Here is a 27,156-nt window from a genome sequence, read left to right as displayed (position 1 = left end):
CATACAATGGTAACATTCATCAACTGTTCTTTGCAGAGTGATATAGCACTATTTATCAACTACCAGTTTCCAATCTCTCCAGCAGTAACTTTCTTACTCTTATGGACAGCTCAGAGATCTAAGTATAAAATGACAAAGAGAATAGTTCAAACACATCCCACGTAAACCTGCTACTTGTGCTGAACTACGGCCCCTCTTTTGCAGTAGGAAGAAGCAATTTTTGATCTCTGAACTTCTTTTCTGAAGGTTCAGATCAGCCTCATGATCCTTAAGGAAATGAATTTGCCCCCAAAATTAAAAGCTTTGTTCCCAATTTTGAATACCTCCATTGGAGTGAACAACTCTGTATTGAGTCGTCCTATTTCAGAAGCCCCCAAATCCTTCAAGTACTCGGCTTTGTGTAGGCAGCCCCTGTTCAAGGGGACTCTCTGCTGACCTCATGGGTGCATTACAAACGCAAAGAAACCTCGCCATCTTCTTTTTAGTTTTCATATTAAATAAAAATGAGGGTAAATGACAAAAACCTCACCCTATCTCAACTATTTAAGTTATTATCTGCAAATATGTTACACCTTTACCTAATAGTGGAGCTCTTCCACCCATTTGCTCCTTCTTTTAATTTGTGGCTGCAATCAGCATGAAGGCTCCAACAACTGGGCAGGTGTGCAGGGCCAGTGTCTCTGGTTCCTGGCCAAGCAAGCATATTCTGTTGATCAGGAAGTCAGGAGAAAGTTTTCTTCCCTTCTCTTCCAGGGGTGTTGCATTTCCTTTCCAAATCCCAGATAGACAGTGGGAGAGAGGCTGCAGAAACACACCCAGGGTTGTCTGAAAAATATTCAACAGGCAAAATTTCAACAACCTGGAGCTCTTCACATATCTCCAGACTTGAAGGAACAAAGTGTATTTCAGCAAGAGGAGCAACAAAGTGATGGTTTTGCCTGATGCCAGACCTGAGGGCACAGCAGCAGCGCAGTCACCCACTCACTCCTGCTCAGGGATCTTTTCTTAGTCCCTCTCACGAGAAAAGACAGCTCTTGGCAGAAGAATAGCTTTTCTTGGGGTAGGAGAAGTGTGGCGGGAAGAAGGTGGCAGTTGTCACTGCACCTTGTTCCTCCAATTGAAATAAAACTGTTTCACCTGGCTGAGGGGAAAAGCAGAATTTGTTCTGTCAGATGACCACAGGGGCATATCAGCAGGACCCAGCAGACTTAAACTTCTTATTGAAAATACATTCTGCAAGGCAAATGAAAGCAGAATGGCTTAAACAAAATGACGTCTTCTTATGACACTTAACCTTGAAGCTTGCTTCTTTCTTTCAGAGCTACTTTCATGCACTTTACGACATGAATAGCAAAATCACAGACTCCTTAATCATGAAGCAGGTCCTATTTGTTTGCTGTTGTCTGTGTGTGAAAATTGCTTTTCTGGTTAGTGTCAAAGATGTCTGAAATGAAAGGCTGCAAAAGGAAATCTCCAAGTAAAGCATTGGCTTCCACTATTGTGCAAAAATATATTAGCAAAGAATAAATTATGCAATGATTTTATCTGTTCAGGAGTAAATTATTTTTAGATGAAATGGGGCATAGGAAAAGATAACCCCCAAGAACTCACATTTCCACCTCCTGCAAAACTTGCTTGTATGAAAACCAAGCAAGGTCTTTCCAATGCTTCTTATTAAGAAAATATCACCATTTCCACCCATCAATTGGGACAGTCACTTGTGGGAAAGTGGGAGGATCCGCATTTGAGATCTTACCATCAGTTAGGCAAAGAGGAGACTCCAGTCTGTCTTTCTCAAATCCTGGGTCTGGAAGGGACCTCACCCAGAACACCCCTGTTTGCGTTTACCTCTGCAGCGCAGTGTTTGAGAAGGTACCTTCACATATTACTACACTGCAGGAAACAAATACAAATTTACTGTAACAATGTATCATTTTCACACTCATCCCACATTATATATATATATATATATGTTAGAAGGTCAACCCTGCAGGCTCGTCTGCAAAAATGTTTAAAAGAAAGAGATTGAGAAATAAAACTCTGGATGCTGCAATTCTAGGAGAAGGAAAAACTAAAAGCTACAAAATCATGCAGGCTTCAGCTTGAACAGGTTGAACTCGTAAGTCGTTCAGCTGCTTCAGACATTTTCCCAAAAGAACTGAAAGCCACTGGAGGAAAAAGCATTTGTGTGCAGGCATCCGTATCTTGTGCACACACACAGATCCATACGTTGTGTTGACGCGTGCACATGGTACAATTTCTCCTTTGCACTGAATAAAAAATACAGGATCCTAAGAACTACCAGTTAATTTGTTGGCTGCATCTTCAGATAGAGAGCACATCTGCCAAATGACAGAGAAACAGATTGATAGCCACTGATATATATATATATTTTATTTTTTTTTTTTTTTTTTTTTTCCCTTCTTTGTGAAACAACATAAACACATTCAGGGTGTCGCTATCATCATAAAATCCTATTTTGGTTGAAGCACCCCGCTGCCTTTGACACGGGGTTTATCTGGTCAGTAGGGAAGGGAGCCAAGGCTCGCTATAAAGGCAGCTGCTGGCTGGGTCAGCACCACAGCCCACTACAGCCCCACACGTCTTTTTCAAAAGGACAATAGTTCTTTTTCTTCAACAGCTTGCCCTCAGGTTAAAAGGGTTAATAAATATGACGCGCTTCAGTCCAAAAAAAAAAAGAAAAATAGGTGCACACAGGATTTTTTTTTTTTTTTTTTTTTTTTTTTTTTTTTTTGATGCTGATGTAATTTGTCTCAGAAGCAGAGCTGGGATGCCAGCCTAGCCCAGTGGCCGGCCGCAGTCCCAACGCGTTATCTCCCAGATTCCTCTGTTGGTTGTGTACATCTGTAGGTCTATCAACCTGTCAGGCCCACGTTCTGAACCGCTTTAATGTGCTCCAAAGATAAACAGTCCTATATTTAGGAAAGGAAATGAGAGGCTTCTTTTGCTGATAAAAATATGATTTACAACAGGCGTTGAGACAGAACCATTCCACTTAAAAACACCACTGCAAGCGTATTTTTTTTTTGTCCTCAATATCAATGAGATCAGAACACCAGTGTAATTCTGTTTGTTAATTTTAACTTCATTTACTGAGAATAATCCCCCTGAGCCAGTAGCTGACCTCCAAAGCATTCCAGCCTCCCACGGGATAACAAGGAATAATAAGAAACATGTTACTGTGAAGTAAGCAAGGCTGGTGTGAAGTTTGTTCCTGTGTTGTCAGATAGTCAAGCCTGTAGCAAGTACTCAGCAATGATCAAATAAATGCCCAGAGCCCTTTTTCTAACAGACAACTCAGCAACTTCAAACAGATTTCTTGAGCTAATTCACTCGTGGTATGGGCCGATAAAGCACTATTAATCTCCTGCTTTAAATCAAGTTTCTGTCATAAGGCTCCATTAATCTCTCCCGTGTTATCAAGTGTCTTAGTGGTAGGAAATTATATTTTTAAATTGAATTTTGTTCTCTTTCAGTGTAGTAAGAAATATTTTCCAGACTTCTAATAGGAAATGTAAAACCTATGATGCCGACAATGCATTTGAATAAATAAAAGCTATAAATTAAAACCACTTTCTCCCAAGCCCCGACATTAGAGCAAAATAACAAAAATTGGTTACCTAGAAAGAATTTAAATACAAGATTTTAAAGGAAAGTGGGGCAACAGATGGTTAACTTTTTTATTTACTGTTTTACAGCGGTTGGATTTTTTTTAAAAAACGTTATAGCCAAATAATCTCCAGGCACTAATAAAAAACTTATTGATTCTTAATGTATATACTTATTCTACAAGATGTCCTAACCTGCAGCCTTTACTATTTTAAATAGAAAGATACTCTTTACACAAGTCTGCAAAGTTAGTGCCCCTTTGTTTCATGGGAGACAAATTTACAGTAAGTAAATGTCTCTGCATTAAATTTACTATGCTGAAGTTAAAATGAATAACCACAGGCGACAAAACAACTTAATTTTATGGCCAGCAATACAGCTGCAGGGTGGATAAGGGTAGGAGGCAGCAGAATCTATTGCAGCATTTACAAATTTTACAGCCTTGGCTTTTCAAGAAGAACAATACCGCAATCTCAGTAGTGTTTAGATAGACTTGTCCCACAGACTTCTTTGAATTGTATCTACTTGTTGACCATTACCATCTCGCCAAGTGCAACAAACAGCCCCAGTCAGGGGTTTAGATCAGAGATGCCACCTGCACGGTCGCACAGCAGTAAATAGAGAGAACTTTTCTATATCAATATATTTGGATTTCCATTAGGCAAAGCCACATGCCTGGGCACCACCACTCAATCCACATCAGTTTTGTAGCCAACCCCAAATCCAGGTGGTACAAAAGGAAGGAATAATCTTAATTTATCAGGTTTTGGATTAGTTACATGGATTTAATTTCACTTGGATGCAATTTACATTTAAAAAAAAAAATTACCTGTGTAGTTAAAATTTATTCCCTCTGTATAGCAATCAGACTTTTCTCACAAAGTGAAAAGCAGAACCCTTGCCACAAAACCTTTACTTTGGGGAGCAGTGGAGGTGATATTAACTTTTAAGTTCGGCTGGGAAACATGATGTAATGAGTGAATACAATCAAGAACAGCAAGAACTGATTTGCCTTAAATATTCCTGTTTTCAGTCCTATGACAATGGTCTCGGGGAGCCCCCTCTGGCATCACCATGATTTTAATTCCTGAAATTTCTGTTATGCCCCAACCTTTAAAGTATCCATCCTCATAATTAGAGCTGATAATGAAAACATTAAATAGTTGTGCAAATTTTGTCCAAAAGGAAATTTTTTTATAAATAAGGCTAATATGGGTACGTGCATGATATATTTGCAAGTAAAGTGGCAGCAGACACACACAAAACAACTAAACACACACAAAACAACTAATTGCAGTGAGCTGAGGAGGTGATGGTGAAGATTGTCTCTCAGATTACTGGCTACTTCTGGTGGCAGGAACTAAATGAGATTTGATACAGAGCAAAAATGTAATTTAAGTGTTTCCACTTTTAAACGGAGCTCTTGTTTTTTGGCCAGGTTTCTTCTTGACAAAGGGAAGGATCATTCCCCCATTTAATAGAATAATGGGGAGAGAGAAGGGAGGGAGAGAGAGAAAAGAAAGAAAAAGAAACAGAGAAGTGCATCCATAAGCACTGAGGCTGGGGAGAGAGGGGGAGCACATCCAGGAGCTGGCAAGCCTCGGGTTAGCATTGCAGCAGCTGTACTGCAGTTTCTGCAAATGATTAGTAGTGGAAGGAGCCTGTTCCTGTCAATGCATCCGAGGGGACCTCAACAGGTTTTATAGTCCCTTTGTTTGCCCATTGGGCTATCCCTCACGACATTAATTTTATCCTCTTTCAAATAAAGCTGTTTTATTGCACACATTTGAGAGGCATTTGCAGCCCCGGCTCCAAAGCAAATAGATGGTGTGTACTGCCGCATTCAGCAGCCTCTGCGCACCACAGCTCTGCAGAAACTTCTTCTGCAGATTGCCCTAGGTATCCCTCTGACAAGTAGCAGAAGAAATGCCTTCCCAAAACACTGGTGTTTTCCCTGGAGACTGCTGCTGAGAGTCTTTTCCGACTATAACCGAGATCCAGCAATATGAGGGAAATACGGACAACATGCTCCTCTCAAATTCAGGATTTTAAGAACTCCTCAAGAATACATGTAAAAATACGTAGTGTAGGGCAGATGCTCTAACTTTCATATTTCGAGGTGCTCTTCTACACAGAGAACGAGAATCTAAAGAGAATAAAAGACTCCTTTAAGCTAAGTGTCCCTATTTGTATTACCTGAGTTCAGTGAAGATTTAGATAATCTCTGCTCAAAACGTAAATATAGAAGTTTGGCAGTAAAAAGAAAGGCCAGTAATCAAAAATGGAAAGAAATGGGAAAGCAAGTAATTCAACAGTCAGACCCACACCTGCCATAGACAGCAACCTATTAAAAAAGGGCTAACATGCAAATACTAAATTCATTAGGGGAAAGAGGAATTAGGCTGATTATCATATAATGCTGCTAATTAGAAGAATATTGTATGATCCTCCCATTCCAGTGATTTCTTGTAACAATTTACAGGCAAGAGACCATTTTCTTAAACAAGCTGTTGATACAAATGATGCCTTTTCCAGAAAGTTAAAAACCTTTGGAAATTAAGCAAAAATTTCTGAATAGAGGCTTCCCTTTGCCCACCAAGTTACATGAGTAGCAAATATTTAGTTGGGCCTTTGACAGGTTTAAGGCCCAGCATCCTGCAAGGACAAAAAACAGAGCATTCTACCACTGGCAAGGGAGACTTAGCAGCAAATAATTCAAGACATTACACTTAAATGCATCCCCATTACCTGATGATACTGATTCATTCTTTGCATCAAGTTGCAGCAAAACAAAACCAGGTGTTTACCTTCTGATGTAACTTTATATGCCAAAAAAGTAGCTTAAAGCCCTGAAGTAACAGTGGCTTTTAATATTTAATGGAATGGCTGGCAAGATAACCTCACTTGTAAAGCTGGGTGCCACCAATATATCAACTCTCCTGCAGTCAAAAAGAAAACACAAGTGTCAGCAAAAGTGGGTGTTCTGCAAGTAGCCCTGTACGTTTTTAGATCTGGTACTTTGAACCCATAATCTGAATTTCATGTGCTATAATCAGAGATAGAGAGGTTATGCCACCTACATACACGGCTCATATCTTTCATTATGAAATATTTTTAGTGTGTAATTTCTTGCTTCCGATGATGTTGATCTTTGTTCTCACTCAGGGAAATACAAATGACCTAAAAATCAAATAATTAAGTTCCCTTAAGCACGTCCAGATATACTGAACTAGCACAGTTTTATGGTTCAGGATCAGGGTAGATAGTTATCCTAAGGCAGGAAAAGCAATGGAAATATTTTAGATAGATTTATACTTGGCACTCCATTTTTTTAGGGCTGGTGGGAGCTATTGTTTGGCATATATCACCACCTGGCTATATATCACATTCAGAATTAAAGACCTTCAGACCTTGCAGATTCTTTGCTGGTTTACTGCTTTCTATCCTTGCCTTCATCAAGACGTGTTCAGAAGCATTCCTGATGCTGTGAAGTTTGATTTGTTTGAAGGAGAGAATGGGATGAAATTTAGAGATCTGATATTCTACACTCACAAAAAAAATAAGATACATTTTTTTTAAAAAACAGCATCTCTGTAGGGCTGTACCTGGATGAAGAGACTGGCACATTTCTGGAAAACCAAGAAACTCCCCACCCGCGCTCCTTAGCTTCTTTTTTTTTTATTCTTTTTTTAAGTGCTGACTGCTTCAAATACAGACTTAAAGTTCTTTCATGTATGTAACTGTTCATCTTACAAAAGATACAAAGCACAAAACAAACCAAACAACACTTACTTATCTTTACACTGCTCAGAAACTGCTTTCCACTTTGTAGAAAGCACCAACACCCAACTCACTTTTCCCTTCCAGGAAAAATGTTTACAGAAGCAGAAGGCATGTACCTACACCAGTCACACTAACAATAGGTTTTAAAGCACGATGCTGATGCTATACTGGGGGAAAATAACTCAGGAGTTTGAGTTACACAAAACCACCTAATATATAGGCATTGGGCTTTATTTTATTAAACTCGAAAAAAGTTTGTTATTTGTAGGAAATATATATGGAAGGCACAGATTAGATTTAGTGTCACAGTCTATACATAACAGAGAAAAAATGCAGATATCCTAAGTATAGATTGTACTAGTGAAAGCGTGTACGTATAGAAAAAAGAAGGTAGGGTTGACACAAGATGGACTGTGGGTTCTTTAGGTGGTTAGTCTTGGTACAGGAGTTGCCAGGTGGTGCTGAATGCCTACAAGAAAAGACCCAAACAAGACGGCACCGACATCAAGGCCTCTGAAAATTAATGTTTCTGCTGCAAGGAGAAAGTAAGATTTTCCATAAGATACCCCCTCCTGCTTAAAAGAAACTTTCCTACTGTCAGAAGTTGGAAAGCAATATTTAGAAACTTTTTTATCTGAAAGTTAAGGAATCATTGTTAAACCATGGGGATTTCCCACCTTTACCAAATGCACCTCTCCATTCAAGTTTCTGAACATAAAGCCTCCGGTAACAAAGCAATGAAGACCCTTGAGAAGATGATGCCTCTAGGGCAAGTTAAAGCACCTGAGTCACACTCTTACAGAACGCCCCCATCAGTTGACTAGTTATTGAACATGGTTGCTTTCCAGACAGATCACCAGAATTAACCTATTGCCCCACAGTTTAGCAAGCATATAATCAAGGTGACAGAGGAGGACAAGACACTGAAGCAGAAGCAAGCCTTGGGGAGCATTTGGCTGATCCTGATTCCTTCTGTATAACTTTATCACCATTTTCAAAATTTGTGACCAATGAGCACTGAACAGGGCTTTCAGATGGAGAGTTTCCTACCGGCACGTTTGTGACAAGCCATCCACTCTGGTCTGCACCAGCTGCCAGAAGAGCTCAGCAGGATGAAGAGACAGAAGAAGAGCAGGTAGACTCCTCAGGTCTCACTCAAGGGCTATTTCCAAAGAATTAAACCCCAGGTAAAATAAAAACAGGCTAAAATACAGACCCTGCATCTGGACACTTCCAGATGTCCCTACTGAACTGATCTGTTCTGTGAGGCATCACAGGGGTACACAAAGGGTGTCTCCTTCCCTCAGAAGCTTACAGTCTAACTATAATAGCATGGACCTACGTACAGAGAGACGAAGTGATTTACTGAGGTTACAAAGGAGGTCGGTGGCAGAAGTAGACATCAAACGTGAGCCTCGGCAGTCTCCGTGTAATCTGTCCATTGAACTTTGCTGGCTGTTAAACACAAAGATACATGACAGAGCAAAAGCCCCTGGTGAACTCACATCAAACCGGCCAAGACTGAGTAACAAAAAAGCTTGGTACTAGACACAAGACAGACACGGAAGCAGAAATAAACCCTACAGTCCAGCAGTGCAAGACATGGCCAAAGGTGGTTTTCTGTGAAAGAGAATAAGGCAAATACTTTTTTCAAGCTTTTACACGCACACAAATAAAGTACATATAGCTATGAGCTGTAAGTAATACAGTTTTGTGGTTTTTTGAGCAGTTTTAATCAAAGTATTAATACAACTTACCGAAAGCATAGCTTTGTATTAAAGTTTATCACAGTTACTCACTCATATTTTCCATCATATCAGTCTATTTTTCTGGTAACGCTATTAGTGGAGACACAGGAAACCACCATCAAATACACAGAAAGAAACTATAATGAATAGCAAAGACTGTAAGTATGTTTGTCTGGTCTTTCTAAGACCATTCTTAAATTGTCACAATCCAGTCAAGACTGGAGATAGAGATTCTAATTAGGCTAAAAAAAAAAAAGCCTTCCACAGGAACACCAAACCAAAATAGAGCAAACAATGTCTACTTGAATTTAATCCAACTGGATTTTCTTTGTGTGTGAATTACTTCAGAGTAAAGTCAGGAGAATGGCTCTTTGCTGGCAAGGAAGGTAATATTAACATTTAGAACTTTGTTGTCTTGTTTTATTTAAAGTATACAGACACTATTTCCAAGACATACAGGCAACATAAATAAGGTGCATTTGAAAAACATGTCAACAAGCTGCAGGCCAAAAGCACAGATATGATAATTAACTCCCATGTGTCCTGCCCGTGGAGTTTACATTTGGAGTTTTCTTAAATTTGAGACACATTTTAGCCAAGTTATCCGTGCCCTTGTGCTTAACGGGTAGCATCTTCCCTGTACAGAAGGGAGCTCCTTCTCACACACAGTCTGAAGCAGCGCCCTTTCAGCAGAAACTTAACTTGCTTTAACAAATACTGCCAAGAAAATCTACCTTAAGGCATAGGAAAAAAAGAATCATCAAAATGATGAGTCAGCAGAAGAGTCATTCAGGACTAGTATCAACCATGAAAGAGGAAATTCACTACCTCCACCACCCCTCCTCTAGACCTGCCGGGCCCAACCAGTCTTCCCAGTTTGTGCCAAACTGCAGCCCCAAGACCAGGTGGGGAAGAAAAAAGGGGTCACATCTCTAGAAGGCCCAGGCACTGTTCCCACCCGCCAGCTGAATGACATATCTTTTGTTGAAAACACCCCTGTTATTCCACATTTACAGTCAGGACACTACTCACCTCTTCCCTGAAGGTTCCCTTCACTTTCAGAAGTATCCTTCTGCCATTTATTTTCTCTTTTCTCTTGCTTATGTCTTACACCTAGAGCACCAGTAATATGTGCCACAAATCAGGAGTAAAGTGCAGTAGTTGTCTCCAGGACAGCCCATCAGGCCTAATCTATTACGGAGTTTAGATTCCTTCAGCACAATCCCTTCTTTTAGATGACACACACCTAAAAGCCAAACTGCCATAACATCCTCAGGCACCCAAATACCACTCAATAGCTGCATCACTTTATTTCCACGAAGACAGCAATTAGAAGAATTAATCTAAAATAATGATTATGCATAGACTCACCTAAATACATCAGAATACACTTGTTAGCACAGACAAGCTGTGTATTAGGTACCTGTGAAATTTTTGCCCATGTGCATGTAAACTAGTATCATTCTTCATGTGCTCAGCTTTCTTTCCAATCCACGCAATTTGTAGACCAAGGTGTTTTTATATACTGGACAGCACTAGGGTTCAGTTTCCTTTTACCGGGGGTTATAAATTTGACTAGACAGCAACAATTGCTTTTTAATCTAAGCAAACTGATCTGTCAGAGGCAATCAGTACGGTGAAGCTATCCCAGGAGAATCCTAATAATCCCGATGAATCACTTGGCGCTGTATGAAACTCAATAGTTGAACTCTTGGCACAGAATGTCACAGGCACTTAGTGCAGTGAGTATATACAGCCGCAAACAGTGGGCTCGGGGATGCAAGCCTGCACTGTGCTTCCACTCCTGCTGAATTTCTACACCTTTTGGCATAAATCAGTTTCTAATCATATTAGCACAACTTTTTTTTAACTCTTTTTAAACAATTTATAATGGAGAAGAAAAATTAGAACACATCTAGGGATGCTATTTGATATTCTTTTCAATGGGTACGTGTTACATTCGGAGAAAATAGTACAGAAAAATCTGGGTGAGAAATTTGGAGGGTTCTGTTGTAAGAGACAACTTAGCAATATACAGTAGTCGATGAGATGAGGAGACCAAAATGGATGGAAGACACTGACTTCAGAGGAAACATTTTGATAGACCTTTGCAACCCTTCTGATCGCCATTTTGAGCCTATCTGTAGTATTTCTAAGTGAGCATTTTAAACACAATGTGCTACAACTACATTATATACCATGTATGGAAAAATATGCAATAATACTATTTTTTAAACCAAAACTAAAGATGTATAGGAAACCCATTGTATTTTAATTCAAATTTTTTAGTTTATTCTTTTAATTCAAGTTACATGCATATTTTTATAACTGAAACTGTATATACTTTATAACTGAAACTAGAAATACTGCCTTATACACATAAATAGGAATGTTTCAATCTACCTAACCATATAGAGCTATTTTCAAATGCAGCTAGGAAAAAGAGTAAGCCAGTAACCTTAGACTAGATTTCCTTATGTGGTTTGATTCGTACTGCCTCGAAGCTACACATCGTGCCACAGAAGTACATTAACTCTGTTATTGTCCTTAGAGAGTAAAAAAATTGTTGAATTGACAAGTGTGTCTATAAAACTTGTATCACAGTCTCTAGACTATCGGCTGTATGTTATCTGTAGTAAGTCTGGGTACAAACAGATGTTCTGACTTGAAAAGCACTTATTTTTACAGCTCAAGAATCCCTGAGGAAGTTTAATCTAGTTGATTTAAAGCTTTGGTTCTTAGCATCAGTTTAGTAGTTGGCCAATTTTACTTCTTAACTGCAAAAAATACTCTTCTATGGACATCCTAAAAATTCTTAGCAACAACAAACTACTGATTTGCCCCGAATTCCAACAGCTTAATTGAATACCCACCCACTATTTCAAAATGAAGGTAAAGAACACACACACATGCAAAATCTCCAGCCACAAAGCTAAAAGTAAAAGCCTGCTTTATTTAATCTATACAAAAATCATCCAGTTAGTAGCATTAATGGATGAAAACAAAACCTCCACATCCTAACACTCTGGTATGTAGTATTTTACTATAGTATTAACATTGTGTGAATATTTTATATCTATTTTAAATATGTATATGCAATTTAAATGCTTTGTGTTTATGTAATGTACATATTTAATATATATTGATGATTTATAATTATTTAAATATTTATTTTTATATATCTACTGTAGCATGGAAACTATAGATAAAAAGAAAATAGCATTCAAAAATCTTAAAAGCTGTCTTGGTAAAAGACAGCTGGAAGACTGGAAACCTTCTTGCTTTCCAGTCTTCAAGATCTGCATCACATTCCAAAAAACTTGTGAAGACAAAACGTGCTAAACACAGATCACTACGCCTGCCCGGTAAGAATTAACACAGGGTCATCCGTTTCCTCTTATCACAGCTCATATTTATCAGCCTGTTAATTAATCAGCTGGTTTTCTTCAAGATTTCTTTCTAACAAGCAAGAGAAACTCCCAGAGAGGCAGTACCTTCTTGGGTTTCTGTTTCCTGCAGAGGGGACCAATTGCTTCCTACCTGGAGTAGAGGGCACTGAACAGCAGAGGGTACTGAAAAGCAGTATGTTCAATTAAATACCGCAGCTATTTGGCTTCCTAAAGTGCCCACTCCAGAAAGACTTTCTCTAGAAAGAGTGGCTCCTGGAAAATCATCTTGCCTCAGAAGGGTTTGTAGGGACTGAGCAGTGTAAGGGTTCCCAGGCAAACAGCTGGTCTGTGCCTGACGTGCTGGCACCACCCCAGATTTCTTTTAGAATCCATCCTACCTTCTTTTTCTCCTCACATCTCTCTTGATTAATCAAGAGACTTGAGGTTGACGTCAATCACGAACCAACAACTTCTGCTTAAGACACGTAAAAAGAGAAGTATGCAACATGGGGGAAAAGAGACTAAAAAGACCTTGAAGAAAGGAAAAAAGACCTGCTTTCAACTCTGGTGTGCCAGCATCAGGCAGAAATAGACCTGTGACCATATGGAAAACTCCTCTCTCAAACTACCAGCATTATTGTATTTGATCTCATCTTTCTCCTCTGTTTCCCCCATCACTAGGCCAGGAAGCACTCCTCCTCCTCCTCTGCCTTTTCCCCCCAAATGAGAACCTCTCCCCGAAAGCTAAGATACAGATGCAAAATGGCAATTCAGGAAGGGAAAAACAGTATCACAGGAAAACATCCTCATTTTTACAGATAATAAGCCATTTAAGGCAAAGATTGTTGCTGCTCTGGTGACTGTGGTGGTGTTACAACAGAAACAAGCTATTAAGGTAAGGCATTCCTTAATTCCCAGCTGTCTGCCTTCTTCATAAAGGTGTCTGGAAAAAAAAAAAAATATATATATATATTTCCTTTGTGAATTCACTGGACTTTTTCAAATTATCAACCCAAAAGTTGTATTAGAAAGTGGGATATGCCAGAATATTTTTCAGTATCCTTCAGTATTTTAATAATTGCTTGAAACATGTATGTAATAGTATATTTTATAATAAGCAGTTATTTACAAGCTCTTTTAAATGGTGACCGGGTGCTCTTAGTGAGACTTCTGATAGTTGTTTTTTTTTTTAATTCTAGAAGCAGCATGGAAAAAAATTGCAATTGAGAAACATGACTTTTGTCAAGATTTGCTGACACACAATTAGCCATGGTACACTGCAAGGAACTCAAGGTTACTCTAGATAACAACCAACCCACCCCAGGGTCTTCACTGAACCAAGAACCCAGAACTCAGCAACCGTATTTAAATAATACCAAGAATAACTCACACAAAGAACTAACAGTGTTATTACAAAACCAGTTAATCCTGCTGGGAGCATTCAGCAGCTGCATTCTTTAGAGTCAATCAATTAAAAAAAATTTAGGTGTCAATCATTGAGGAGCTCTGGATTCTGGGAAGAATGGAAGCAAACCGGTGCCAGCAAAGACTCCCACTGCCTGAACAGCAAAGGATCCTTTGTGTTCAGGGAGTGGAACTGCAAAGACTACTTTCCTTCCAAGCGAAAGACCAAGCCACTGCCTGTACAAAAGAAATGACAATCACTTGGTTCCATTTCTACACCTGCTTCCTGTGCAACGCCATGAACGCATTACTGGAAAAATCACCAACACGTTAAGACCTGGAAGAACACCTATGGAATATTGCTTGTCTGCGTATTGTGAGGGACAAATAAGGGTCTTAATTTATTCATTCAAAAGCTTTAGAAAAGCAATCTTTGGCCTTCCTTGCTCTATGCACCGTACTACCAGGTTGGATGTCATGAAAAGAGCTTCCACTCCTGCTCAGTTCTGGAAAGGGAAGAGCAAGGCTTTTCTGAGGCACCAATGAGCTGCGCTTGCAAAGCTGAACCAGCTCATTAGACTTCAAGAACAGTCCAACTAAACTACAACTACAATTTTGAGTTTATGCTCTTAAACAGAGAATTCACTCTGCTCCGAAGCAGAGATGGTCCTGATATTATTTCTACTGTACCTGTGGAAGTCTCCAAGCCTCCAGAAAACTCAGGCCAACCCACCTTCTCCTCTCATTCCATTTTCAATCTTATTGACTATGGAACATACAGTAGAATTCATTAAGCTACATTTCACAGTTTATGGTTTTAATGGTTTTGCAACATTAGATGCACAACACATTTTCAAGCATCAAAAACTAGGCTTTGCTATCTAGCATTTCATAAAGATAATAAAAGTTAATGAGCGCTCATGATCTATGATCTGACAAGACATCTGTTCTGTTCTTTCCCAGATAAAACACTCGCCCTGCCTTGTTCTGGCACAGTAGGAGAGAACAAATATAAACCAATTAATCATTCTAAACTATAAGCTATATTAAGTTATAGTTTCTCAACAGGCTTTTCATACCCCATTGCTAATAGGCCACAGGTGTCCTAAAAACAGTCTTTCAATGCAGTAATTAAATCCTGCTAGCTTCACGTGGTCAGCTGCAGCAGACAGTACTATTGACCATTTCAGCAGGAAAAAGAAAACCTACTATTCAAAACAAGCAATAACAAGTTTGTTTTTATACCAAGAGTCCAGTATCAAGAGCTCTACTCTCATTGTCTACATACGTTCATTGTGCTTTTTTATTACAGGAGTATTTTAACAAAGTTTCATTCTGACCTACGAAGGGAGTAATTGGCAGAAATATTACAACAAATAGAACTTCAGATGGGATGTGGCCAACATCGGTACGGGTTGGGGGAAGGAGCAATCTGCTTCTGAACCATTTGTGAGGCTCTAACAGGGAGATGTGTCATAGGGAACCATTGAGAACATTAAGACTGCACTCCGTTAACACTTCAAAAATAGTTGCTGAGCGTTTTAGGAATGCTGTTTGAGACCAAATCCAGCTTGTTGATACCTATGTCACCTACAGAAAAATAAAAAGTGTAAGTGCAAAAAAAAGAGAAAGAATCTGATTCTTTTTTCCCCTTTACTCAGCCTTATGGTACGACGTGGTTTGGACACGACACAGAGTTGCAAGGTTTGATTTTCCTGCGAACCACTGCATATTACCATGAAATATAATATGTGAAATAAAAAAAGGGAAAAACAATAAATCACAGATTGCGTAGTACGTAATGAACGTTATTTGCAGTAAACCCTTGGATAATGATAAAATCCTAGTTTACATAAAGAAAACAGAAATACATAATTCTTGGCAAACCCCTTGTATTGCTCAGAACACAGTCCTGCCATCAATCTGCTTTGCAGAGGCAGACAAAGAAATCAGCTAAATAGCCAGGGAACCAAGCACTGCCCAACTGTGCAGAACAGTGAAGTACTTTCGCTACCTGAGGGATCAGAGATAACTGGGATTTAACACTAAAATCCACCCCACGGCCTCAAACATGTAACGTATTTAAATAGTGTGAGCTTCCCAAAGCTGCCAGAGACAGACAGCATCTCCCCACTGACAGAAGCTACAGTCGAACCAGCTCTCGCTGGATTGCCCCGCTGGAACAGCCAGCTCTCCCTGCTAACTAAAAACAGTGCTCTCCTTAAGTTGCAGCCACAAACACCACGTAAGAATTTAAAATCAACATTTACACATACACATGCACAAAAAAAAACAGAAAGGAAATAAAGCTCCTAAGTCCAAGTATAAAGCTTATAGCCTGAAGGAAAATTACTGTGGTACCACAGAATCAGTTTGCATTCTCTGCAGCAAAAGCACGACAAGCAGGGATGATCAGATTAATTAAAAAGCCAACTTCCCCCTAAAACAACAAAAACCTCCCACACTCCTGATCTGAACCAAAAGAATAACATAGACCTACCCCATGGCCCCTAAAAAGCAGTTGTGCAAATGCATCATCTCCCCCACCATGCACAGCTACTTATCAAAAACACATGCTGGTGAGCCATTGCTGTGTATTTTTACATATTATTTGAGTAATATATTCTAATTTTATATAAATTTTGACATGAGATTCTAATTATTATAGTCTTGCCTGTTAACCTCAATAAGCAACAAGTTCCTTCCTTGTGCATTTGCTTCTGTGCATCCATACACTTTGACAACGCCTTCTCAAACGCTGCTTCCATGGCAATTCAAATTATAGTAACATGAATAAAATCCTGGGGGAAAAAAAGAATAAACCACCCACAAAGACACACAAACTTGTCACATTCAGATTCTGGTAAAAATATTAAAATTTAATAATACCTTTTGAACATACAATTATGTCAAGGAAAGAGTAAAGGCATTCAAACAAATGGATATAGATCTTTAATAATATTTACAAATTCTAAACTGCAAGTTGACTATAAAGTCACAAATACTTTAAATATTTAGTAGAATATAGTGTAAATTCTAATATAAATTAGATATTAACTTCATCTGTTATTTTTTCCAGAGATGAGTCTAAGCTTTACATACTATATACATTAAAATACTAAAAAGTTATAAAATTTTATTTGTTACTATGCAAATCAATGGAAAATACATCAGATTTGTCTTACTGTACAATATCCAAATTGAACTTTCTATAGCGTTCTCTGCAAAAATAAACGGCACTTTCACATGCAACAAGGCATAAAGTACAAGTCTGTCCGTTTGTCGTATGCCATTTGAGTGCAAAGTAAACTGAAACACAAATGTCATTCAACCATTCAGCTGGAAATCAAAAATAAACTGTGGGAAGAGATTCCGACAAAACCTCCCAATTCAGACTGAAGGAATAACAAAAAGCATGTAAACTGATTTCCATACAGATCTGTCATTTTACAAAATGAAAATACCGCACTCTGAGGGGTTCGCTGTGACGGGATCAGAGTTACTTTGACAACCTTTAATGGAGGAAAAAGCTGATGATCCTGGGTGAACTCTGGAGCCCAGCCCCGCCAATGGGCTGCAGCATCTGAGCTGCTTTTCTATTGACAGTTCCCAAAATTACTCCTGCCGCTCTGAACCGCGCATCAGGAGTCAGAGGAGTTTTGTAGACTGCACTACGCCATCGTGTAACCGTAGCTTCCACAGTGCAATGCCACAAGAAGCCTGTCCTTCAGGATTTCTTTACTTGGGTATTCAGGTAACTTCAACATGTTGATACTGAAAAGGGGGAAAAAAAAAGTGTCACATCATACTTCAGCAAGAAACCCCACCAGTAAAGTTTTCTGGTGGAAAACTCTAAAGATGTCACATTTATGGAAGAGAACAAATCCGTGCTGCATTACAGTACCATTGACCATTGGAATATATTGCAGGAAATAAGGGTTTTCTTTCACTTAAATTATTGTATTACAATTTACCAAACTTGAATATTCCCTTATTGATCCCACTGCCTTTAGTTAAGCAAAATGAAGTAGTAAAAAAAGAGCAAACAGCGTAACATCAACTGGGTTAAAACCTACCACTCATGTTGGACAGTGAGTACTTCACAAACTAAATGGTTTTTTTGGCCTTTTAATGAAAATATTCAAAAGGACTGTACTTTTGTCTGTGACTCACATAAGAAAGCCCTGTTTTAAAGATATGTCAGTGAGATCAGTTAACATACCACGTGCTTGACGTTGGTAAAAGATTTGCAGTATATGGCACAGCAGCAATTGTAAAGTTTTGCAATCCACTGCCACCCATTATATGGGCAAAGCCACCATGAGGCACCCTGGAACTGAGAAAATTCACAGAAATTAGACCATTACAAGAATGTTACAAGCTAAAAAAATATAATCTTTACACTGCAAATAACCTCTTATTACTACAAGTGACCAGTTACTAATACTTTTATCACGGTTCCTCCTTTCTTATCCATATCAAAATTCTCATGATCTAAATGCTTTTAATTACAATACTGAGTAACACATTTGTCCATTTACACTAGGCATCAAATTGTCTGAATGATACTTAAGAGAATTCTGTTTGCAAAGAGGACTCACTTCTACAAGTTCTTATAATGGAATGTTATGTCAGTTTAGACAAACATCTACAGTTATTTGTATTTACAGTTTAAGAAATGCTGCATCATAAAAAAAAAAAATTCATTCTCCAATTACTGTCTGTGGGACAGCTGACCAAAGTGTCCTTGACATGTCTTTTCATTTACTACTTTAGATCAAATATTTCAACTGACTAATAAAACCATTACATCAGTCACACTATCACCCAGTGACAAGCTGTGGCAAAACCAGAACACAGTCAAAATAAATTAGAAAAGGGGGAAAAAACCAACAAAACCAGTAGCATCTTCAGGAATGCGTTCTCACTTAATTATATTACTCAATTTTTTTTCCTTTTACCAATATATTATTCAAGGATTACTCAAGGTGTAAATGGACACAATAGCCCTGGAGTCATCAGAGGCCCTCCCTTTAAACTAACAGAGACAAACAGAATAAAATTCAGAGATTTTTATAACATCAGCCTAAGCTGGCATGCATTATAAGGTAATATGTTGTTAGCACAGCCCTCATCCTAGGGGGAAAAAATAAAAAATAAATAATAAAAAAAGAAAGGACAAGGATTAAAGAAGTTGAATGTGAGCCTGCACTGCATCCTTGCATCAAAGAAGACCTCTTGACTGCATCTGGAACAATGTCACCAGCAGGTCAAGAGAGGTGGTCCTTTCCCTCTACTCTGTGAGAAACATCTGGAGTCCAGCTCCAATCTCCCTGCTACAGGAGGGACAGGAACCTACTGCAGCAAGTTGAGCAAAGGGCCACAAAGATGGTAAGGCACTGAAGCACCCCACACAGGAGGAGAGCAAGCTGGGACTGTTCAGCTTGAAGAAGAGAAGGCTCAGGGGAATCTGATCAATGTATATAAATATCAGAAGGTGGGAATAAATAAGATGGAGCACAAGTCTCAAGACGGAGCACGCAGTGGTGCCCAGTGACAGGACAGGAGGCAATGGCCACAAACTGAAATCCAGAAAATTCCCATTTAAACGTGAGAAAAACTTTTTTACTGTGAGGTAGTCAAACGCTGAAACAAGTTGCCCAGGAAAGCTGAGGTGTCACCATCCCTGGAGACAGTTAAAACCTGTCTGAACAAGACCTTGAGCATCCAAGCTCCACCTGAGCCTGCTCTGAGTGTGTGGTTGGACTAGAAAATCTCCAGAAACACATTCCAACCTCAGCTATTCTGCAATTTTATAGCCAGCAAAGAAAGAATCTGATAAAACAAAATAAACCTTCCATAAAATATATAATAGCTGTTAGAATTTTGGATGGCAAGTACTTACATTAAAAACAATGCTCCCATATTCACAAAATCAAACTGTAAAAACCAGGAGCAAGAATGAAAAAGAAGAATGAAGTAATGTTTCCACTCACAGTAAAACTACTTGGCAAAAATGCAGAAGAGTAAGGGTTGCTACAGCCAAACGTTAAGAAACTGACATTAACACCTTTTAAACATACCTTCCAGAGCTGGCTATAGTAGCCAACAGATAAATCCTTATCACCTAGCCTAATGACAGCAACCATTGGGCTTATAGTCCTAGCACTGGTATAAAAGGAAACCACTAAATGGAATTGTGCTCGCAGACACAGTTAAGAACAACTGTAAAGATTTTACAGTGATATTCCTTTATACCATGGTTTTGTCTTGCATTTCTAACACAGTGCTGCCTCCCCTTCAGAGGCTTTTTTTTTCCTCCTCCAATGAACCAAGAGAATCCCACATTCAAATCAGCAATAAAACATAGCCCTAACTGTTGAAATTTTCTCATTCAGCCCAGTATTAGCTAAAAGTTTTTACAGTCTAACTTACTAAAATATTTTCCATATAACAGGTCAAAATCATACAGTATGATCAGGGCTTTGAACATTCAAATGTAACAGATGGCTGCCAACTAACGCCTCCAAGAATGAGTTTTCTTTCCAAGCAAAACACTGCCAATATAGTAAAAAAAGCCTTCCAAATATGTGCAAGTAATATCACAAGATCTTACCTCTCTTACTGCATGAGCAAATAGCCTTCAGCAATAACAATAAGATTTCATAGCTTTGGAAATTTCAATACTATTAAAATGTTTAAGTTTACATCATAGCTTTTCTATCTTTTTTCCCACTTGCAGATTTTGCATAAACTTAAAAACAGTGTAGAAGAGATATTTCAAGCCAGTTCCCTTATGTTTTGTTCTGCTTTTAAAAGTAGTCGTATACATCTATCCCATTTATCAAATACGCTGAGTAATAGCATATATCTTATTACTCAACAGAAACTACAATCCCCTAACAAGTTAGACAGCAATCCTTGTATCTGCAGAATACCACTAAAGTAGAATTTATCATAAGCTGCCAACATTTCCCTCCAACTGTTAACTAAAAACCCGACCAAAAGTTGCCAATGGATAATGAACAATAATTTAGCCAAATACTATTATAAACACCAAACAGATAAAGAGGAAAAAAGTGAAACCGTGTGGAACTGGCACTACGATCTGAGCAGCTGTCAGCAGAGAAAACGTAGGTGGTACATGAGTAAACTTTCAGATCCCCAACCTGAGACCCAAGAATACTTAAGCTTTTTCTTGAGTGTGCCAAGACCTCCAAACACATGGAATCTGCTATTCAAATGTTGCCCACGACAATTACTTTACTGTTAAAAAAAAAGTCTCAATTAGTATTAATGGTGAATGCAATGGTACCTCCACTGAAACTACCACAGCAAGACTTCATTAAATTGAAGAGAAAAAGCTGTAAGAATGGAGGCAGAAGACAAAAGGCAAAGTTTAAGAAATGTTTAGAGATGTCAAGGAAACACTGACACGTAATCACAACTGCTTTATTTAATTAGCTAAATTAATTTCATAGTCTTTGATTGGAAAGGAAGAAAAGCACCACTTCACACACACACCCCTTCCAAAAGCAAAACAAAACAAAAAAATCAAGTGCAGAAGAGATTAAAGGGAAATGGAAAAAAAAAATGAAAATTTTGAATGCAGCCTGCCAACCACTACACACAGAAACCAATTCTTAACTAGAGAAATGGGACACCAGAAAAAGATCATGGTTTGAAATCAGGTATACTTTTAGTAGACAGTTTCACTTAAGATACTGGCCTGTACTAGACTAACTGGCGTTTTAGCTCACAGGCAACTGAGCACCTAAATCTTCCATGCACAGAAACTAGAACTGTCTGGGGATTTATGTGCAAAAATGCCAGCTGCATACCGCTAATTAGACATAACTTTCAAAACTTAAATTTTTATGGGAAAATATACACAGTACATTTCAATTACTGAAGAAAAACCACAACGGGTTCCTACTAGCTGATACAGAAAAAAACCTGAGAAATTTGTTTTTAAACTCCAGAGTTCTGAAGAGATACCAAAAATTTCTTTCCTACTAGCAAGAAATGGATAAGAACAAGTCAGCATGCGACTTGTAACCAAAATAAATGGTGCTCAAGCACATATTAATCAGACAACATAATTGTTTACATGATAGAAAGCATGTCTTAGAACCCAGCAGATTATCCCACATGCCATGAAAATAGCGAATGCCACTTCAGTATCATTTGGAAAGTTACAACAAGTATTTGAAACATGACCTTACATCTTAAAGATCCTTATTTGCTACCTAGATTTAGAACTGGACTAGTCCACTGAAAATGAAAGACCAGCAGCTGGCGTGACACAGATGTGCAGTAAGAACTGCAGGAACCATTTCTGCAGAGGGCTAAAAGAAGAGATTGATGTGCACAGAACTAGCTTCTTAAATTATCCGCGATCCCTACAAACAATGAAATTCATAATTAATCAAGTGAAACTAATAGAATTTGAAGACTGTGCCATTTGATGATACCTTCATGACTGTGAAATTCCTTGGTATAAAAGACAAGGTTTGATGACCTTAATTTGCATTTTACCATTGCTTAACCACAGAACTTATAAACAAAAAGTCAACTACTTTATTAATCCTAAAATATGAAGGGAACATCAGATTAAGAAGATGGTGCAATCTCTACCTGTCACCAGAAAAGGACATGGATTACACAGCTCAGGTGCCACGTGTGTGCCTACGGAATCACTTTGCAAAACATCTGTGTACACGGACTCAGCAACTCCCCCAGCTCACAGGGGCATTTATGGCTCAAAACCTTCCCCCATTGCCCCCAAACCAGAAAGGAAAGAAAAATGGCTTTCCCTGAAGAACAACTAGAATTTAAGACAGAAATCCTATATAAAGCAAACACAGTCTTGCATAAGGTTACATCTTCACTTGATCTTGACACGCTGTGCTAATGTTAAATTCAACTCAGCTTTAGGAGAAGAATGTTCTGTTTACACTGACTGAAGTGATACGAAGTTATCTCATACATTAAAGCCTATATTGATTACTGGAGAAGCCAAGAGCCACATAAATATGCAGCAGGAAGAAGAATATAAAGCACAGTTAAATTCACTACTGCCTTGTTAAAAATTGCCTGGGACAGCAACTTAACTATACGAAGACCTATTGCAAAGCAGTCAAGTATAATAAATAAGTAATCAATCATTTTGCTGGCAATACAGGCAGCAAAAGTATTAACACATACTTTGTCTACTTTGATCAACATATGGAACACCGAAGTATGCAAAACAGTTTCTAGTTAGATGATCTTGTATGGTAATCTGAAGTCTTTTGACTTATTTCAGAGTATCTAGACAATATATTTGTTGTTACAGAAGAGTTTCTCACCTGCCAGTCACAAACTGTAATAGCAATACTCTCTCTTCCTGAGTTAGTTCTTCCACAACGTCCCAGAACCACTAAATGAAAAATAAGTTTGTATTTTCCATTAAATACTTGCAATACTTGAAAAAACAATGGTAAAACAATAAATGGAATATTTTTGTTTGTTACATGAATGATGGAGATTTTCAGATTAAATTCATACATAACAAAGTCACTTAATACAGGTTTATAGCATTAAAAATGTCCACAAATTTCAGCCAAAATAAGCTTCCATAAACACACACTGAAAATGACAACAACAGCAGCACCTTTGTATTAAAATGCAACAGTCTACATTATTAATAAAATAATTTTACCTGTATAACTTGGTCTCCTCTCTCATAGCCACTGGTGTATTCTGTATTTTTTAACCAATCATTCACATCAATTTCTGGCATACCAGACAGCAAAAGCTCCTTCAGAAGAAGCACACAGATTGTGATTAGTTCTCCTGACTATTAATTTCAAGTGTTCATGCTATTTTTAAAAGTAATGCTTTAAGTAGTATAAAAATTACAGTGCTTTGTTTAGTTGCAACCTTATGGAATCCACAACTAAATTTTAATACAAGAAGAATCTTAAATTCAGGTAACTTCACATGATCTGTTTAAATTCAGGCACACAATATGGAGACATAGATATTATTGCCAAAGAACCTAAAAGAAAGAAGTGCTGAGTTTTGACATGACTTGAGACAAAACTTGAGATGCCTTGGTTACAGAAGATCAAACCACCTCAATAATTTACTGGAATTTGATTTTGTGACTCAGAAAAAGTCAAGACAATAGACAGCATTTCCTTTTTTTTTAAAGGATTTCTGCACATCTGAAAGAAAATATGAAAAAACATGCTGATCTCATTTTGAAATTACAATTTAAGGCGTTTATCACTGGCACATGAGGGAAGATGGTCATTCTAAGTAAATAGGATAAGCAGAAATACACATATTGAAATCCTCACTGATAGATGCTCTGAAAGCAAAACTGAAGTGAAAGATACAAAATGTTTATTTTGTGGGTACAGAGCTTTACTTCTATGTCATTACATTACTGGTGAAGTATGCTGAAAAAAGTATTTTTAAAAAGTATAGACATTTCTGCTTACCAGTTCATATTCATCAAAAAGCTGGATCAAAGATGGTGGAATGAACATATGGAAGCCTTGTAAAAAAGCATTTATCTGAGGCTGAATGGCTCTTGTCATTCTTAGCTCTGTGACAAGCTGGACATACTCAGCCTGCAATGTATAAAACAACGTTAAGATACACAACAGCAAAAATCCATACTGCTCATGCAACCTCTCCCCCCCCCAAACAAATGCAGTCCTCAATATGTTGCAAGTGTCACCTACTGTAAGATGTTAAGAGCCACTATGCACTTTTCACACAAGGAAGCAACCCAAAATAATTTAGAAGGCCCCTCAGAGTTCATAGCCCCTTCTGCTCTTCCCCTTTCCTTCCTTCCAAAGAAAATTCCCAAACAGAAGTGTTCAAATTGTAACACAAACCAGCCAAAAACCAGCAATTTGGACTAAAATAAAGGAACTGAATAAAACTTAGTTTTTCCTGCGTGCATGTAATACAACCACCGTTGTGATCACCTAAGGACATGAACAAGGCAATACTTGCAAAGAAAAACATTTTATTAAGCAAACTGACACAACTCAGAAAAAAGGGTAAACTTATGAAGGAATATTTCAGAGACAAAAAGCTTTCTTGCTTCTTCCTGTCTCTGGAAGTCTAACAGAATAACAGTATTATTTTTTTTAAGAAAGTCTTGATAATCACCTCATTAAAAAAAAAAACAACAAACAAACAACCAGAAAAACATTTATATCATAACCATGTGAATAGACAAAATCATGGCTTGCATGCTTGTCCCCTTTAAAAGATGCCAGTTAGAAGAGGAATCCACCAGAACTTTGCTTTTGTTGAAAACACAAAAGCCTGGGAGGCGGTTAATGGAGGAAGGTTTTTAGAATGAGACAGACAAAAGTGCCTACATTAAAGCTGTATAAACATGTCTCATCTACCCTGACAAAAGTACGCAAGTGTAATAAAGCTTCCTTAGTCAAAAAAAAGAGATTTCTACTTGAGAATAATAATTATTCCTAGATTATTTAAAATACTCAGTTTCAAAGTAATGCTTTGGCTTCCTAGTCATGTTTTTTAATAATGAAATCATGAAACATACCTCCCAATAAAGCCATCTCAACTATCACCCTCCTTCCAGACAATACTCTTATTAAAAAATACTACCTGGAGTTTTAATTTTAGAGAACATTAACCTAAACTTTTAGGTGCTGAACCTGTGCAAAAACATTCTTTCTTTCTTTCTTTCCTTTTAGAAAGCAGAGTATTTTTTTAAAGGCAGCTCCTGATATTCACAGAATTACAGAGGGGTTGTCATTTGCTTTGTAGTTGGAATATATTTTTAAATACATTACCACCAGTTTATTAGAGTGAGAAGACAATTCATTTGTGAAGTGGTCTGAAGAAGAGGAACATTGCCCAATCACATCTTCAAATGCAGAGCTGTTCCCAAAAATCTAGTTTCAATCTAGTAATCTCCCTATGTTGCTCCTACTGTCAGTGGAACTGAAGACACCTCCCTTCTCTAAGAAATTAGAGGGGTAACCAAAGGAGATTAACTGCACTAGAAAAAAGTCAGTCTCCCTGAAGACATCTTATGAGCTCTAGGAAGAATCCAGAAACTTTAGCAATATCAGGATTAGAAGTAGTGTTAACACTGGTCTTTAGTGATCAGAAATACTTGTTTTACATCACTGCTGCTGTGGCATAAACCAGGCTAGTCAGAAAACATGCTTGTAGAAAGAAAGATTCACAATCTTATTTTAAAAAGATTAGAAAAAAATATGACAAACTTATTTTCTGCATTACAAAAATATTTACATTAAAACACTTGCATTATGAGAGAAAACAGCTGCTGTGCTTTAGGTGTAACAAGAAAGGTTTTAAACTGCCTGGAACAGCGCAGCGTCCTGACTATCAGCGCTGGCGCGTGCTGAAAGACCTGTACCACAGAATTTACATAATATATGCCAGTAAAAAACTGGTCAATTTGTTTTTCCCTCTGTTCACTTCATTTACATTTTATTCCCTCTCAGAAGCCTTAGGAGCACATTACAAAACAGAAATATCTACATAATTTCAGATCTACATATGCATTCCTACATAGTGCATAAAAGGTACAATCCAGCCTTCTTTTAAGAAGGGAGATTTGATTGAACACAGACGAGCATCACAAACATGATGACAAAGTCTAGCTTGGGTGAGGGGTTGTTCTGTATTTTCCTTTGTAAATCAAGCCAAGGTCATGCTTGCCGGATTTCACAACCCCATATACTGAGACGAGGATCAATGTTCATTATGATGTTCAGATTCAGAGAGCAGCTCTATTCCAAAGCAATTTGGAAAAAAAAAAAAAAAGTCATTTTTTTTTTACTGCCAAACAGCACAGCCCAGCCAGCTCACAGCCAGACAAGTCCTGGGAGGACAGAGAGGGCTACACAATTGTAGAGATTTGCACCGCTTTTTTAAAATAGCATATGGTCAAACTTTGTCTAGCTCTAATTTTATTTTTTTTCCTAAATATTAGAGTGGGAAGCTGCAAAAAATATACGCAGCAAAGAACAAAGAGAAATGCATAGCGTGGACATTGGAGAAAGCCTGATTTTTCCCTTTGAAGTCTCTCCATTACCATGACAAAAAGCAGTTACACCACTGCTACAACCAATACTTCAGCTGGAGCTACACAGGAGTTGTGTGTTACGGTGCCACAACCATTCACCTATTAC

General features: G+C 38.1%; 1 protein-coding gene across 3 annotated transcripts in view; it reads right to left on the bottom strand.

The window, feature by feature from the left end:
• Nucleotides 1-16,812: 16,812 nt before the first annotated feature.
• HACE1 (HECT domain and ankyrin repeat containing E3 ubiquitin protein ligase 1) overlaps nucleotides 16,813-27,156 on the bottom strand; it is a 49,444-nt gene continuing 39,100 nt past the window's right edge. For all 3 annotated transcript variants that reach the window (XM_014964686.1, XM_014964687.1, XM_014964688.1), the window contains 5 exons: nucleotides 24,445-24,576; nucleotides 23,658-23,756; nucleotides 23,305-23,375; nucleotides 18,177-18,290; nucleotides 16,813-17,728 (listed from right to left, as the gene is read on the bottom strand). In XM_014964686.1, coding sequence (XP_014820172.1) covers nucleotides 17,626-17,728; nucleotides 18,177-18,290; nucleotides 23,305-23,375; nucleotides 23,658-23,756; nucleotides 24,445-24,576 — 519 coding nt within the window. In that variant the 3' untranslated portion in view covers nucleotides 16,813-17,625. The remainder of the gene's footprint in view (nucleotides 17,729-18,176; nucleotides 18,291-23,304; nucleotides 23,376-23,657; nucleotides 23,757-24,444; nucleotides 24,577-27,156) is intronic.

This window comes from Calidris pugnax, unplaced genomic scaffold (genome assembly GCF_001431845.1).
Source record: "Calidris pugnax isolate Ruff unplaced genomic scaffold, ASM143184v1 scaffold219, whole genome shotgun sequence".
Lineage (NCBI taxonomy): Eukaryota > Metazoa > Chordata > Aves > Charadriiformes > Scolopacidae > Calidris > Calidris pugnax.
Note: the sequence above shows the minus strand (reverse complement) of the source record. Positions and strands in the feature narration are given on the sequence as shown.